At 42.7% G+C, this 18,695-nt stretch overlaps 1 protein-coding gene across 2 annotated transcripts in view; it reads right to left on the reverse strand.

The window, feature by feature from the left end:
• Positions 1 to 18,695, reverse strand: part of B4GALT6 (beta-1,4-galactosyltransferase 6) — a 147,205-nt gene that overhangs the window by 52,441 nt on the left and 76,069 nt on the right. For both annotated transcript variants that reach the window (XM_056521778.1, XM_056521776.1), the window contains exon 2: positions 7,655 to 7,771. In XM_056521778.1, the coding sequence (XP_056377753.1) occupies positions 7,655 to 7,754 (100 nt within the window). In that variant the 5' untranslated portion in view covers positions 7,755 to 7,771. The remainder of the gene's footprint in view (positions 1 to 7,654; positions 7,772 to 18,695) is intronic.

Raw genomic sequence — 18,695 nt, forward strand, 5'->3', positions numbered from 1 at the left:
TCGCCAGTCATCAGGTACAGAGCAAAGCTCGCTCCATTCACTAGATGACAGGGGATGCTGCAGGAGAAATTGCGGGGGTTCCCAGCGGCAGGACTCCCGCGATCAGACATCTTACCCCCTATCCTTTGGATAGGGGATAAGATGTCTAGAGGTGGAGTACCCCTTTAAAGGCGTTACAACCACAGTTTATAGGAAAAGCTGTAAAACAGCTGAATTCTTAATGCGTTAAAGTCATTTGTAAAAACATTGGAAATGTCAGACTTGTCCTAAGACCCGCTGTGATTGCGCGGCCATTAAAGTGCAAGGCAGTGCACTTCACCCAAAGCCGATTCTCCAGACTATAACCTAATGATTGAGTGGGATAAGGAGGCCGGGCCATGCAGTGAAGCACCTTCATGCATTTCACGAGACCCATCTAAACTTTACACATGTCAAAAGTTTTTACAAACTACAGAAATGCTTTAACTATATTTCAATCTCTGAATTCTGTAACATAATATAACCCCTCATTTATTGGGTAATAACACGCCCAGTTATATATTGCTTCTGCAGTGGAAATGTCATTTACCGGCCATTTCAATAAATTGGTTAACAATTAACTACGGTACTTGGTCAAAGCAGGCCAGAGGAAGCTGTGGTTTTCTTCTCTGACCAATAGATGGGTAGTAGGAGACCCCTTCACCGATAAATGAATATACCCTAATAGGGCATTTCAAGTCAGGGCTTGACAAAATTGTTAAGCATTTCGGAGCCAGCAAAAAAAAGTTAGGCGCCAAAATGCCCCACATTACATGGGACGTGATGTTATGTGACATCATATGATAAGTCATAATTGTCCCCTCATCCCCCGTGTGTTACAGTCAGTATTGTCCCATTATCTCTGCCCTGTGTTTCACAGTCAATACTATCCCCTCCCCCGTGTGTCACAATCATAAGTGTCCTCTCATTTTATTTCTTTTTAAAACAAACAGTTATCTTTACCTCCGCCTCTGTTCCCAGGCTAATCCCACGTTCGGTCTGCGGTGTTCAGCATCAGATATTTTTGGTCAGCGCTCTAGTGTAGAATAGCGGATGTCTATGGTTTTTGCCCCGGTGTCACGTGACTGCTACAGCCAATCAGCAGTGCCACTATCAAGATAACTGATTGGCTACATCAGTTACCCAACGTCCACTGCTCCTGAAACACCAGCGGTGCCTATCACACGCAGAAAGGGGGGAGAGGAAATCAAGAATGGAGGCAGAGTAGGTAAAACAGTTGTTCTACACTCATTATTGAATGAGGTTTAAGTTTAGGTTTGTGTAGGGGATAAGATGTCTGATTGCAGGGGTCCCGCCGCTGGGGACCTCCACGATCTCTCTGCTGCACCTGGTGTTCATTCAGAGTGTCGGGTGCAGCGCCGGAGGCTCGTGACTTTACAGTCATGCCCTGCTCGTGATGTCACGGCCATGCCCCCTCAATGCAAGTCTATGGGATGGCAGTCACCCCCCTCCCATGGAATTGCATTGAGGGGGCGTGGCCAGTCAACCGACACGGAGCAAAGTTTGCTCCATGCACCAGATGTCTGGGGTGCCGCAGCCGAGATCGCAGAAGGTCCCCAGCTGTGGGACCCCCGCAATCAGAGATCTTAGCCCCTATCCTTTGCATAGGGGATAAGATGTCTAGGGGCGGAGTACCCCTTTAAGTAATTGGAGCAGCAGCTGAGTACATTACATTGCCACACCAGACATTATGGAACACATTTGATGCACGATTTATGTCAGAATGTTCAGCTATTAAAGAAACATTGTTTAGTGTTACTTCTGTGATTTGTGTATTAAATATAAAGCATAAAAGCTGGAAGGTCATCGTCTAAGTAAAGGCGTTTCTATATATATGAATAGTATAAAGATGGGAAAAGGGAGGGGTCGTCACAGGATGAGGGCTTAAGGTCTGTGTGTGGCCCACTAGTTTCCCAAGTATTAAGCAAGAGCAGGGTAGGCTGGCGGCAGAGAGCAGCACAGGAAACACCCACCAAACCCATTACCTGCAGCTTCATGTGGAAACATGTCAAAGATAAAGGGATCAATGCAGAGATTATAAAGAATCGAGCAAATTGACCTACGTAAGCCATGTAGAGATATCTACAAATCATTTTCCATTACATACTCTTTAAAAACACTAGGATTTAATGTTATTAACATGACAAAGTCCAAGAGGGTAAAAACTTTTAATAGGCTCAGTATGTGATTAATATGAACTTCATTTTTTATCAAGAAGTCATTAAATACGTTGTAAATAAATAATGTATGAGATAGAAGGTGACAGTCTCAAAGTCCAGCCAGCCCTAACTACAAGATATAAAACAGTCAGGTAATGGAAGGACAGTCAAAACAAGACCATTCAGCCTTTTGTGTGAGGTTTAAAGTGAATATATGACCCATTTTTTTTCTTTCCTAACTAAAAACCAGATGTTGTCAAAATAGTCTTTTCTTCTTATGTGTTTTTATTCTTTTATTTTATGCACATGGTTAGTGGGGCAGCCATCTTCCTGAGCAGCATAACAGCATTTAGAGTTATGCTTTACAGCAGCCGCATGGCCCACAGGAAACAGTAGACTGGAGGGGATATGTTTTAAAATAAAAGATTTAAAAAGGGGTACTCCACTGGCCAGCATTCAGAACTAAATGTTCCGAACGCTGTTTTCGCGCTGTGGGGGTCTGCCACACTCCCTTCTGACGTCACTGCCACGCCCCCTCAATGCAAGTCTATGGGAGGGGGCGTGGCAGCCATCACGTCGCCTCCCATAGACTTACATTGAGGGGGCCTGGCAGTGACGTCACGAGGGAGCGTGTCTGAACCCCGCAGCCCGAAAACAGCATTCGGAACTAAATGGCCAGTGGAGTACCCCTTCCAGTGCTTTCTGGATGCTTGGAGTGAATAGCTCATATCCTATTACTGTACGCAACGGTGTCCCGCCTCAGTCAGTGAATGGCTGAGCAGCAATGTGACGTATTGACACAATAAGACTGGGAACAACATTGCCGGAGGCAGTGGGGGAGCATTAGCAATATGTCCTTATGGCAACATTTATTTTTTATACCACCACCTAAGCCATATATAAAAACCTATTTTTAACATTCTTGACAACCCCATTAAAGGGTTTCTCTACAACAGTGGCCCCCAATCATTTGTAGTCTGTGAGACACTTTCTTATATGACAGCCACACTGAACTGCAAAAAAAGAAGAAGAACTCTATTAAATATATGAGGTGGGTATGACAATAGGGCTTTTACACTAGCATTAACTTCTGGTGATGTAGTTTTGACCCTAGAATGAAGAACTGACAATACTATAGTATATCTGAAGGGCTACACACAGGGGGACCAAGAGCCCCGTTAGAAATACTTCTCTAGTACACAAATATTACTCCGTTACCTTAAAAGAAGATGCAGGAAAGTAGAGAACCAACTAAAAAGGGGAAGGGTCTTATTATCTAGTGTTAGTATTCATTCGGAATAGCATCAGTTAACCTCTTCCTCTTTCCTTATTTCAATTTTTTTTTTTAAAGGGGGTGTCAAGCAAAAGAAACTACCTGTTTATGGTGTCAAAATATAAAAAGGCAACTTATTAATATATGTTATTAGCCATACTGCACAGATCTCTGAGCTGTCTGGCTTAAAGCTGGGATGTCACATGCTGAGGACCAGACCATTCATGTCAAGAGGGGAAGCACATATAACTGCTTATTCAGTTTGAAGGCAGCAAGAAACCTCTCTCAGATAAGACAGCAGTGAGCCTGTTCTGGCTGAAACTACTGTGTCTGAAAAAAAAAATAGGCTTCCTTGTCATTTAAAATTGGGATTTATATGATGCTGATTTTAAAGCCTAATTTTGGGAACAAAAATTCTAGTATATGTCTATTTTGATGTCTGATGTGCAGCTCTATCTTTAGGACCATCATGTGAGCTCCCACAAAATGTGACTGACTGATATATATATATATATGCGCCCATACAGGGGAGGCTCTCAATGGTTTTAAATAGTAGCAAGAAGCCATCGCTCTGGAGTTGCTAGAGCTCACAAGTGAGTCTGGAGGCCACAGTATAACCATGTATGGCAGTGTTTCCCAAACAGGGTGCCTCCAGCTGTGGCAAAACTACAACTCTCAGCATGCCCGGACAGCCAAAGGCTGTCCGGGCATGCTGGGAGTTGTAGTTTTGCCACAGCTGGAGGCACCCTGGTTGGGAAACACTGATGTACGGCGACTAAAAAGGGTCATATTGCAATGTATATAGGAAAGGACACAGCCTCCTTCCCCTTACTCCTGAGATAGAGCAGTATGGGAGTCCTTACAGGTTGAATTTCATATTTAGCTAGATGTATCTATTGTGAGAAGGCATACAGCCAGAACATTTCACCTTTAAGGCATAACCACAATTCCATGCATGACACACATCGCTCATTCATTGAGTTATTTCTCAGAAATAAAATGAAGAGGAAGCTATTACAGACAGGCTTTCCAGTATTAGTCCTTACAGGTAAAGGACTGCTATCTATGGTGAGCGTTGGATACACATTGGCCCTCATTTACTAAGAGTGGAGTGTAGGTTTCTATTCCCTACAATTTATTTTTCCATGGTATTTACTAAGGTTTCCCTACATTTTCCACTTTCTATGTCGGGAACACGCCCCTTTTCTGAGACCACGCCCCCTTTCCCATGTGGCCACGCCCCCTTTTTAAAGGGTTTTCTTAGCAAAATGGAGATAGTCGGGTTTTTTCAATTCTGGCGCAGACAGAATTTCTGGCACAATGCGAGTGAATCTGGCGCACAACCCGACAAAACATGTCAGGTTTGCAATAGTAAATGTGGGCCATTGTCTCATTGGGACGTGGTGAAGTGATCAATTCAATGACATGGTCCCCATTACTGCTACAAAGCTCCATTTGGCTATACATTTCCTCTACAACAGATTCTACAGGGGGAAATGTCTTATCCTTAGTCAGTCATTCACATGACTAGTTGGGATGGACAGGCCAGATTAGCCATGGTGATGGCTCCTGACCGATCACATGACCACAGTTCTGATCAGATCAATTTCGATTTGTTCATAAATGAACGTAAGAGCTGCTGGAGCCTGAACCATCAGACAAGTTTTTGGAAGGATTTCATTGTGAATGGGATTGTGCAGCTTGTTATGTACAGTAAAACATAGAAACTACAGAAGTTAATTAACACATTAAATAACACACAAATACAAAGGATTCTTTTTTTTTAAGCACAAATTAAATGTGATTAAGTAAAAAAATATGAATAAATAAAATAAAATAAATTACCCTCTTTTTAACAACCATAATATAAGCTTGTCTGGTTGGAACAATAATGTTACTAGTGATCTTCATCTTCCGAATGCAACAGACAACAATTGTTGGCATCCTGCAGAGTCAGCAGAGGTCCGCTGCTTGGCCGTACGCATATTAACGTACATACACATAGCTGACGGCCTAATGCTTGTTCAGCTGACAGTTATCACCTCACATTCCCCTATAAGCAGGGCTCATTGTAAGATAAGACCCTGTCAGACACTTCTGGGAGCACATCTATCTGGGGGGGGTCAGCTATGATGAAATCAAACAATACTGCCCCATGTCATCTCCCTTCCCCCACTAAGCTCATGTTGCATCCATAAATGTTACGTTAATACATTTATTAACTTGTATGGCAAGATTACATTTCTTTCTTAAAATGGGTTTCCTAACCGTAAGCTGGTTACAAAATTTCCCCTACATAAACATTGCTGAATTCCATTAAAGCAAGTTTTCTGCAGTGACCTTACAGGGAAATAAAGCATTGCTGAAATGTACAGGCTGTCTGTGCAATGTGTGGACGTGATGTGTCATCCAGATGGGCCAATCATCCCTGCCCCTAACATGGTACCTACCAATCAGACCCAGTGTGAAGCAGATTACGGCTGCACAGACAGTTATTAAAATGAGGCTACAACAAGATTAGCAGTTTATAGGCTGGTTACAACAAACACTATTAAAGTCACTGATACCTGTCAACTCTATATCATGCAGATCGTTAATAGTGAGATAAAAGGATATCTGATGTTGGCTGTTTGTAAAGTAATAAAAGCATGTTTTCCTTTAAAGCTAAATATAGTGATTTCTCAACTTACAATGGCCTCAACATACAATAGTTTCAACATACAATGGCCTTTTCTGGACAATTGTAACTTGAAACCAGACTCAACATACAATGCTACGGACAGTCCAGATCTGTGAAACGTGTCAATGGCTGGAAGAACTGACCAATCAGAATGGGCATTTTACTGGTAAACCCCTGTATTACTGAAGCGTATGCGCTGACTGGTGTCTGGTACCGCCTCCCTACAGTACAGGGAGGTATTACATGTTCTGTACTACTCTTTGCCTGTGCCAGGGTTACCTGCTCTTCTGGACACCAAGTGAGGGCGGCTCCATTTAACGCTTTTAGGACACTGTATGTACTGTACAAGATCCTGAAGAAGCTCCTGTCCTCTACACAGACAGTGATTTACAGTTCCCAGCAGATCTTTCTTTCTTTTATATGTAAGGACTTGCTATATCTATATTAGTTATCTACTTATTTTTCTTTAATCCTCACTTTGTCAATTTTTTTGGATGACATTTTGGTGGCTTCAGAACCAATTACCAGGTTTCCATAGAGTTATGGTCTCAACATACAATGGTCATCCTGGAACCAATTTATATTGTAACTTGAAGGACCACTGTACTGAGCACTGAACATCAATCATGTAGAGTAGGGAGGGGTGGGGGAAGGTGGAGGTGTGCATGCTGCAGCTCAGCACCACACCTATGGCACTTAAGATTAAAAGGAAAACATGATTTTATTACTCTACAAAGAGCCGTCAGATAAAGGGGTTCTCCGGTGCTTAGACATCTTATCCCCGTCGCTGGGGACCCCTGTGATCTTGCACGCGGCACCCAGTTTGTAATCAGTCCCCGGAGCGTGTTCGCTCCGGGTCTGATTACCGGCGACCACAGGTTCGCCCCCGTGTGATGTCACACGGGGGCGGGGGCGGAGAAGTGACGCCACACGCCGCCGGCCCAGTGGTCGCTGGTAATCAGACCCGGAGCGAACACGCTCAGGGACTGATTACAAACGGGGTACCACGTGCAAGATCACGGGGGTCCCCAGCGGCGGGACTCCCACGATCAGGCATTTTATCCCCTATCCTTTGGATAGGGGAAAAGATGTGTAAGCACCGGAGAACCCCTTTAAACAGGTATATTCAGCTATCTGTCCATGTTTGCTGCTCTAAGTATGATAGAGATGACAGGTTCCTTTTAAAGGGTCTATACAAACGTACAGTATCCAGCACAGATCTGAAGCTGCAGCTTGCTGTGTTATGTCATTTAATTGACATTTAAATCTGCCAATCCTGTGTAAAAATGCACAGGATACTGTACATGTGAATACACACTAAAATGTAATGTCTGCAGCACATGTGAGCAAAATGTTGAAATATACTAAAATGTAAGACGTAAGTCATTCCTTCCTGTGTATAACACCGAAAATCTCAGAACTGTAGTCACACGTGATTTTACAGGATTGGAGGCTGGAAAGTGTGAAATAACAAAACAAGAAAAATGTAGATGAAAGTCTTACCTGTTCCATTGAGCGTACTGTTTTTATTGGTGTACTGTCGAAGCATATGTCCAATGGTTCGAACGTTGTTTCTTAGCATTATACCTTGGGCTTGCACCATGAAGAGGTAGGTGTTGGCTAAAAATATAAACAAATGTATGTATTACCAACATGTAGTAAAGAGAGGAAATGCTGAATTTCAGAAATTAGATGCAGTAAATCTGTCCATATTCTTTAGACAGCTGTCAAAGATTTGACTGATGGCCTCAAACACATTGGATGATCTGCCGGCCCTGCCTAAATCAGAGGGTTCGGCTAACATCAACCTAAAGTGTCACACATACTGCAAAGCAGCTACAGACTGATTTTCTATAGGACAGACCATGAATAATTTCCCATTCAGCCCATGAACATGGCAGATTTATACTAAAAAAATGTGACCACTCATTCAACCCTTTTGTGAACGACCATTTTTTAGGCTGTTATTTCACATTGCTGTCTGAAACCCCTATTTATGTGCCACCATGTTCCCGGGAAGTCCACAGCACAAAATGCAGCAATAAATTGTCTTTTCTTAAAAAAGGGAAGACGTGTAAACACATTATAATGTTACTTATTCACTGGCTGTGATATGGTAGATTAGAAATTAACAAGAAGGTACGGAATGTCCAGCACAAATTCGTGAAATGGAACTTCTTTATTCAAACATCATGGTTGCCATAGGAAACATCAAGGAGTCAGTAAAAGTGATGCGTTTTGGCCCGCAAGGCCTTAGTCATTAGAAATTAACAATCCATTTCCTCATAAACCTAATGTAACAGCGATGACAAAGTGCAACCTAGAAACAAAATCGATTGGACACCAGGTGTGTTACATATGCGCCTCAAGCATATTATAGATCCGATTTAGCTTCTAGCTGTCGTACAGACTTTGTTATCGCATCTTTCTTCTGTCTTAAGGTTATTCTTCTATACGGTTTCGCCACACGGTTTCTTAAAAAAAAACGTATGCAACCATACAGAAAACCATGCCCATTGACTTTCCATTCAAAACCGTATTCATCATAATGTGTACGTTTGTCTCCATTTTCAAACCATACAGTTTTTTACTTTTTTTTTTCAGACAGAAAACCGTGGCCTACCACTTTGTTTGTCCTATTGAAAAACTGTATTTTAACCGTATACAGTTATTTTAACATGGGAATCAATGGGAACCGTACAGAACCATATGTGCGTATGGTTCCATACAGTTTGCACCATATGGTTTTTGACTTTGCCCCGTTTTTTCTTGGAATTTCAATCAATCAAGTGAAACTTTATTCATAATAGAGTGAAAAGTTAAAAATGTATGTTTTTTTCTTAAAAAACGGATGCAACCGGTCATCATTTTTCAAACCGTATACGGATTAAAATTTGTACACACGTTTTGATACAGTTTAGTCAGGTTTTGAGGAATCTGTATTTTATCCAAAAACCTGATACGGGAATTGCATTGCAAAAACGTGGTGTGAGCGCGCTTACACAATGTGCAAGTTATTTGTGTTGACGCCATGCTTGCTGCTTTCTGTAGAGTAAGCGGAGCTTAGGGGGAGGAAAAGATTTATATTAAATTTACTAGTTTAGTTTAAACTCTAGCGGAAATCTATACCAAATTATAGCGGGTACAGATTTCCATTTGTGGCACACAGATGAGACGGAATCATTACGATGCCTGCGCCATTTCGTAACTTATTCCAACAGGCTTTAGCTGGAGACCAGGGTGTAAAATGCCATTTTTTTATAAAATCTGCCCCAATATTATCTTTGTGTGTCATAATTAGAGTTGAGCAAAATTCCAGTAAATTGATTGGTAACGAACCTCGCACCTCGGCTGAGCCGCAAGGTTCGTTACCAACCAATTTACTGGAGGCTCCAAAAAGCAGATTTGGTGAATAACCTGCAGCCAGTCAGACACTAGCTGAGTAAAAATGTGACATTACATGGTGGTCATTCTGTCGGGTTTTGTATGACAGGTGCAGTGGTTCAGCGCTATTCCATTGTCAGACATGTGACTTAACAGCACATAACTGTTCTTATTTCCCACAATGCACTGTTCTTTGATAACAGGAACTAAGCAGCATTCTAATTCCACCATCTTGTCTGTCATCTAGTCATTAAAGGCCATGTAAGATAAGGAAATCAAATGGCTTACAAAGTTACTCAACTCTTCAAGGGTGGAGTTTTTCCTTTATGTCATGTAAATGGTCAGATATTATAGTGGGTGTAATGTCAGTAGCCCATGTGATCATTTAAGAACCCAAACCCATCACCAATAGGCAACATGCTACTGCACAATCTGCTGTAGTCTGGTAGAGTCTGTTGTACTGTTGCTCCCATAAGGCTGTGGATTGCAGAAAAGAAGGACTGTATCATATAATTATGGTCAAACAGGTCAGTAATAAACCATATAATGACCTTCATTGTACCTTGTTCACTTTCGTAAGTATAATCCGACCTATTGGGAAAATTCAGTCAAACTGATCTCCATAGAGATGACAGATGTGAGAAAATTACACCTAATAACACTTAAACCCTAAAAACTGTGACTCACAGATTATAGATGCTAAAATATATGCGTTAATCTAGCATTCACATCAATAGTAATGGGCTTGGAAGGTGCCTGCTTTCCAGAAATAATAAAAAAAAAAAAAAAAAAAGGCAAACAGTATCTACAAAGGAGTTAAAGGCTCGGGCAGCAGGGAGAAGGCGGGGCCCAGGCTCCAGCCGAGGAGGGACATCGCTGCGGCCGGCATTAAGATGATCACAGTGTGAGGTTCCATTTAAACGGAAGCAGGAAGAAGACTGGGCAAGATGACAGAAGAGCTATATCAGCGCAACAGGGGAGCGATGGAAGGAGAGTTAAAGTTTGTTTTTTGCAGCCCGGGCACAATTGGATCAGAAAAAAAAAACGCTACAGTACTCCTTTAAGTGTCACTGCAAGATTAGACTATCAGTGTTTGATGTCTGTTACCAATGGAACATATAGTCCCTCATTTACTATTGCAAACCTGACCTGTTTTGCTGGGTTGTGCGCCAAAATGAGGTGCATTGCGCCAGAATTTGTCACAAAATGTGTCCGCGCCAGATTTTTTGGCCCAAAATAAACCTACAAACCCGACAAAACCAATAGGGACGTGGCCTGCCTGGAAAGGGCGTGGCTGACCAAAAAGGTGCGTGGTTTCGCAACCTGACCTATTTACTACTAAATTAACAGAAAATCCAGTGAATAAAATGGCTGGAAATAGCTGGTGAGAACACTTTCCCAAATTGTAAATCTGTGAATCCCCATAGTAAACAGAGAGGAATCCTGCAGGTCGGAAATAACATTTCCCACTAGCTCTAGACCCAAAAAAAAAAAAAAAGGAATAGGCTCATTCTTCCAATTCAGATGCTTTACACAGTTCCTAAATAAATGCACTGGAACCATTAAACATGGCTGTGCAGGTGAATATAGGGCTTTTTAGGTTTAAAATTAATACTATTTTATTTAGAAGTAGTCTCATAGATTACTATAAGGCTTTTCAGGGCTTGTGTAAAAGGGTTAAAGGGGCTGTCTCAGAATGAACTCCTGTAAAAGTGTCTGATTGCAGAGGGTGCCAACCTTAGGACCCCCTTTTTTTATGGGAAAGTGTGTTCAATGTCCCTACCTGTTTGAATGGAGCGCAGTAGAACATGTGCAGTACTGCTCCATTTATCTCTGTGGGACTGATGAAGATGCCAAAAAACAGTGCTAAGCCCCCTACAGTACTCCAAAGACTTGAGCGGAGCACGAGGGGCCGCAGTTGCGCATGAACAGAGGCCCAGACTTACTACTGCAAATGCGCCGGAATTCTGACGCTATTTGCGGCATCTTACATGACTTGCACCACATCTATTGTGAGTTTGACAAAAGGGGTGTGGCATATGTAAAAAAAAAAAAAAAGGCGTGACTTCAGTAAAAAGGACCATGGGCAAAAAAATGCGCCAAAAATCTGGCGCAAAACTCTTGTGCAATTAAAGCCAGCAGTGGTCTCAAACTGTGGCCCTGCAGATGTTGCAAAACATCAACTCCCAGCATGCCCGGACAGCCGTTGGCTGTCCGGGCATGCTGGGAGTTGATGTTTTGCAACAGTTGGAGACCACTTAGACAAGACAGTCTACGAATAAATCTGATTTATCAACACTTTGATGTATCTGGCGCATTCTTAAGAGGTTAGCCAGGATTTTAAAAAAAAAAGCGGATTTATTCAAAAACAGCGCCATGCCTGTCCTCGGGTCATCTGTGGTATTGCAGCTCTGTTCTATTGAAGTGAATGGAGCTAAGTTGTAATACCACACACAATCTGAGGACAGGAGTGGCGCTGTTTTTGGAAGCAGCTCTGTTTTTCTATTCCTCATAATTCCTTTAAACTAAGTTTACACTGTGTAAGAATTTTGACAGTTTTGGTAAATCTGGGGAAATGTGGTTTCTTCCTCTTGAAGTAAACAAGATTGCTTCCATTGACTGACAGCAGGCAGAGATACTGAAAATGGTTATTTCACCGCACACAATCCTTTTCATATGGGAGCTGCAACCAGCTAGTTAATGCAGGGGAAATGTCGAATTGCATAGCAGCCATTCAGGTAATCCATGACTGGCGGAGGCACTCCGCAGAAGCATTACCGCCACTTATACCTTGCCATGGTTAGTAGCGGGGGTTTAATGCAGCATTGCCTCATTTGGGCGAACAAGACAACTAGAGTGACTCCTAGAGAACATTCCATGATGCCCATCTATCTTAAAATGGAATATGGAAACCAGTTGTCTTTAGGAGACACTTTAGGCACCCAGGAAAACCAATTCCAGAAACCAGTTCTACAGGATTAAAATGATGTATAGGCTGTAAGTAAAAAAGGTAAAATAAAAAGTTAACAGCTAAATTAGCCCATACAGTATAGAAAAGGACGGAGTCACTTGTTAATGTACAAAAATCCATGGCCCAGATTTATCTAACTGTGAGAGAAAAAAAATTGAGGGATTTTCCCACAGCAACCAATCACAGCTCAGCTTTCACTTTACCAGAGCTCGTTAGCTGAGCTGTGATTGGTTGCTGTGGGGAATTTTCTCCACTTTCTCTCACACAGTTTGATAAATCTGAGCCCATATATTATACAGTATTGGTATACAGAGGTCCCTCAACATACAATGGTAATTGGTTCCAGGCGGGCATTCGTTTGTTGAGGGATTCGTACCATGGATTATACTCACATGTCCCCGCCGCTTCGGCCCGTCATTTCGCCGTTCCTCTGCTGCTGTATCACTACGTCGCCGCTCACGCCACCCCTATTGGACGACGGGGAAACATGAAGATGGCGACGAAGAGCGACAGCGCAGGGCAGCGGCAGCAGTGGTGGGGCGAAATGACGGGCCGGAGCGGCGGGGACATGTAAGCATCATTCAGCAAGGCCCATTAAACAGCTATCCGGCGGCAGCTGAAGCGGTCAGAGCTGCCGGATAGCCGTTTTTTTGCGATGGCAAACAAATTTACATTAAAAATGCATAAATGCAATGGGTAAAAAATGAAGAGGAAGGGAGAATCTCCACTGGATAGAGAAAATGAGCGCCATTTCAGACCAACCCACATCACAAATGTGTATCTTAAATATAATACAAGGTAAGTGTTCCCATATTCTACAAATATCCATAGGTGGAGCAATAATCCACTAAAAACACATACATACCAATAAAATGAAAAAACACAATACACTGTGGTAAGCCAGAGAGTCTGCACATATAGGCATACATACGCGCACACACACATATAGTCAGTACGGTCGAAAAAAGACACATGTCCATCAAGTTCAACCAGGGAATTAAGGGGCAGGGGTGTGGCGCGATATTGGGGAAGGGATGAGATTTTATATTTCTTCATAAGCATTAATCTTATTTTGTTCCAGGAATGTATCTAATCCTGTTTTAAAGCTGTTAATTGTTCCTACTGTGACCAGTTCCTGAGGTAGACCGTTCCATAAATTCACAGTCCTCACGGTAAAGAAGGCGTGTCGCCCCTTGAGACTAAACTTTTTTTTCTCCAGACGGAGGGAGTGCCCCCTCGTCCTTTGGGGGGTTTAACCTGGAACAGTTTTTCTCCATATTTTTTGTATGGGCCATTAATATACTTATATACGTTTATCATATCCCCCCTTAAACGTCTCTTCTCAAGACTAAACAATTGTAACTCCTTTAATCGCTCCTCATAGCTAAGATGTTCCATGCCCCATATTAGTTTAGTCGCGCGTCTCTGCACCCTTTCCAACTCCGCAGTGTCCCTTTTATGGACAGGTGACCAAAACTGAACAGCATATTCCAGGTGAGGCCGTACCAATGCTTTATAAAGGGGGAGTATTATGTCCCTGTCCCTTGAGTCCATGCCTCTTTTGATACATGACAATATCCTGCCGGCTTTGGAAGCAGCAGCCTGACATTGCATGCTATTCTGTAGTCTGTGATTTACAAGTACACCCAGATCCTTCTCTACCAGTGACTCTGCCAGTTTAATCCCCCCTAAGACATACGACGCATGCATGTTATTAGTACCCAGATGCATAACTTTACATTTATCCACATTGAACCTCATTTGCCAAGTGGATGCCCAGACACTTAGTCTATCCAAGTCATCTTGTAACTTATGCACATCCTCTATAGACTGTACCGTGCTACAAAGCTTGGTGTCATCTGCAAAGATAGAAACAGAGCTGTTAATACCATCCTCTATATCATTGATAAATAAATTAAACAACAGCGGGCCCAGTATATACATATATATATATATATATGGCACCAGCATATGGCCATTGTTTCCAGTCTTCTCCGACAGACCTGCGATTCCACGATAGGTTGTCTTTAGGGATTTTTTCTAGATAAATAAAGTTACTGCTCAGCTCAAGCCTTTGCTCCCCTGGCTACTATTAGATAGTACCTCAAAGACTATTGTTACTCGTAACAGGAAACCTTGGCATATGTCCCAGAAAAACAGAACTAACTCAATTACACGTCTCCCAAGGTGACCGGTTCCATCCTAGCATGCAAGCCGAGTGTGTGTCAAGGCAACCTCATACTTCCTACCTTGCCCAATACACCAGGGATAGAGCAGGCAGCGCTTATGTCATATTCCATCTAGAAATATATTCTGCAGGTGAACTGGATAGACAAATACCTGCTTCTAGAAGAAATACAATTCTCCACACCAGTCCTACAGAATCATGTAACATGTGTACATCCACCATCAAGTAACCAGGCATTGAGAACATGCATAGAAATCCCCAAAAACCAAGACCACGACCAAGATTAGAAGTGCTCTGGCTATTTGGGAGTTGTCTAGTTCTGTCTGTATGTCGTGCACTACAATAATCTCTAGAGGGAAGGAATTCATAAGGAAATTGCTTTAATATTAGTTCCTTAATATGGTTTTACGTGGCGTTATGTGGTCATCTTAAGAAGATAGCGGAACCAGACCAGGCGAGACCTCAAGGAGCAGAGATCTGCAGAAATCTTGTCCATAAGACTTTATCCAGACTTGATCAATTCACATACAGGCTATAACATTGTAACAGTCATCATATTTATGAACGTTTGTGCTCCACAAATGGATGAAGAATTGCTTCCCTGGATTTTAATTTAAAGGACATTAAAAGGGGTACTCCACCCCTAGACATCTTATCACCTATCCAAAGGTCCACCGTTGGGGACCCCCGCGATCTTGGCTGCGGCTCCGTGTCGGATGACTGGCGATACGGGGCGGAGGTTTATGACGTCCCGGTCATGCCCCGCTTGTGACGTCACGGCCATGCCGCATCCATGCAAGTCTATGGGAAGAGGCGTCACGCCACTTCCCATAGACTTGCATTGAGGGGGCGTGGCCATGACGTAACTGCATTGGTGCAAAGTATTCACGTATATTGTAGTACAGTGAACAATTTCCAAGAGGAGAGGTCAGTCCGTACATGCTGGGAATTGTAGTTTGGCAACAGCTGGAGACACACTAGTTGGAAAACACTAGCCTCTGAATTGTTCCTACCAACTAACCTACAGAATGTCAACTGAGGGATTAAAACCTAGCTATGAATATGGCAGTATAGTATATAGGGAAAACTACTAACCTGTCTGCATTACCAGATCTCACCATACCTAAGCAAGTGCTGCTGCTTCAGGGTTTTATTGAACAGAAATGCTGTAAGCTGAATATGGTAGAATATTACAGCTACAGGTCCTTACTCCTAGTAGCCAAAATGATAAGGAAAAACTAAAAAATAGGTTTTGTGTTGTTTGGTTCATAGGAACACTGAAACATTACAGTGACCTTATAATCCCTCCCCCCCTGCTCCCTTTCTGCAGAGCCTAACAAGGGGCTGTGTAAACTGCAAACATAGCAGCCTGTCTATCACTGCGAGGAGAGGGGGAGCACTCTGCTCATGAATCTACTGAAAACTATGGCTCTCCTGTATACATGAATTACCCTTAAAGGGGGTACTCTGCCCCTAGACATCTTATTCCCTATCCAAAGGATAGGGGATAACATGTCTGATTGCAGGGGGGGGGGGGGGTCACCAAGCGGCAATCTCAGCTGCAGCACCCCAGATATCTGGTCAACGGAGAAAACTTTGCTCCATGCCGGATTACTGGCGATGTGGGGCGGAGGCTTGTGACATCACAATCACGCCCGCTCGTGACGTCACGCCATGCCCCCTCAATGCAAGTCTATGGGAGGGGGAGTGACTGCCATCACACCCCCTCCCTTAAACTTGCATTGAGGGGGTGCGGCTGTGAAGTCACACGTGGGGCATGGCTGTGATGTCACGAGCTTCCGGCGCTGCACCCAACACTCTAAATGTACGTTGTGCGCAACAGGGAGAACGCGGGGGTCCCCAGCGGCGGGACCCCCTGCGATCAGACATCTTATCCCCTTTCCTTTGGATAGGGGATGATAAGATGTCTAGGGGCAGAGTAAAACCTTTAAATGGCCAAAGAGCAAAAACATTTTTGTGCAGCTTTAGCTACTAGGAGGTTGGATTTGTAGCCGAATATGGCGCTTTTACATAGGACAGTATATTAAACAGCCCACTGAAGGCATCTGGTGCCAACATCAGTTCATACCAACTGGCAGATCCTCCCGATAGATGACGTATGGCTATGGTCACACTGTTTGCTATTTTTCACATAACAGGTTAACAGGTTAGACTTGTCCGGGGGAGAAAAGTATAATAATGGGGATAGGTCAGGCTGTGACACTTACATTCCATAACCTTTCTAGGTGACATACGACCTTTCACATCATTTAATTTAACAAACATTATATCCAAATAAAGAACAATGAGAGAAATAAATATTGTACCGGATTATAGTACAGGAGAAGCAGTAAAGCTATGGGTAAATAATAAAATGCCAGTGTCACACATTTGTCCCAAGACACCACCGCCACGCCTGGAGGCACCGGGAGCTTCCTTACATAAACAACATGTATTGTTACTTCAGTGGAACAGATAATATCCACCTGCCCAGCAACCAGAGCACTGGGGCCCCGCAGAGCCAAGCACTTCACAATGCCATATAATGCGCCACACCACTTTAATTCTTTACAACCTCCACTGTTGACACTACTGTAGCTACTGGGCTTACAATAAAACATGCAATAACACTGCACTACTGGGATTTTTTTTCTCTTAAAGGCAACCTGTCCTAATATTGTATTTATGTTACAGGGCAGTGCACTACTTTCTATTATCCTGCAGCTGCAGAGGAGAGCAGAAGAAGCTGTCTGGAATGGAGTATACCTGTACGGCTTCCTTCCAAAATGAAGGGTATGCAATCTTAAAGGGGTATTCCAGGAAAAAACTTTTTTATATATATATATATATATATATATATATATATATATATATATATATATATATATATATATATATATATATATCTCAACTGGCTCCAGAAAGTTAAACAGATTTGTAAATTACTTCTATTAAAAAATCTTAATCCTGTTAGTACTTGTGAGCTTCTGAAGTTAAGGTTGTTCTTTTCTGTCTAAATCCTCTCTGATGACAACTGTCTCGCAAAACGCCCAGTTTAGAAGAGGTTTGCTATGGGGATTTGCTTCTAAACTGGGCGTTTCCCGAGACAGGTGTCATCAGAGAGGATTTGGACAGAAAAGAACAACCTTAACTTCAGAAGCTTATAAGTACTGAAAGGATTAAGATTTTTTTAATAGAAGTAATTTACAAATCTGTTTAACTTTCTGGAGCCAGTTGATATATAAAAAAAAAAAAAAGTTTTTTCCTGGATAACCCCTTTAAGTGGTTCCTAGGTAAAGTACTTGGTCTTCAAACTGTGGGCCTTCTGGTCTTCCTAAACTACAACTGAGTAACAGCAGCATTACACAGTGACCATTCAAGCCAATAGAATGCGCATGTAATGGTAGGTTTAAACTCCCTTAATAGCCTACATTTAACGTATATTATTAAAACACATACATTTAACAAAATACTGCAGCCACTGGTAACTGGTTCTAAAGTGGTTCCAGTCCCACTTTAAGAGAAGTGAGCAGTGGTTGCTGGGTTTTAGCCAACGTCGCTCCCAAGGAGAACAGTAGAGGAGAAACGCGGCAAGGGACTGTTGCTATGGGCCATAACAGAAGAGCACCGAAGTAAGGCCGTATGGGAGCCTACAACTATATAAGGGCAGTGTGAGGTCCTACTACTATATAGGGGCTACCTACTACTATATAGGGGAAACAGAGAGGGACTATAAGGCTAGGTTCACACTTATGCCGCTATGTTCACACAACAGAATATCCCCACGGAGAACCTCAGTAAGGACTTTCCGGACACTGCGGGGCCGCACAGGAATGTGCCGTCTCATCGACAGCCAGGCATTCCGTGCAGTCTCTGCACAAAGAATGAACATGTTCATTCCTTATGCAGACTCGGAATATGGAATTTCCGTGCTGGAAACATCTGGCACGGAAATTCCGCTGTGTGCACAGTGCAGCAGAAATCCAGTGAATTCAACGAGA

This window comes from Hyla sarda, chromosome 5 (assembly GCF_029499605.1).
Source record: "Hyla sarda isolate aHylSar1 chromosome 5, aHylSar1.hap1, whole genome shotgun sequence".
Lineage (NCBI taxonomy): Eukaryota > Metazoa > Chordata > Amphibia > Anura > Hylidae > Hyla > Hyla sarda.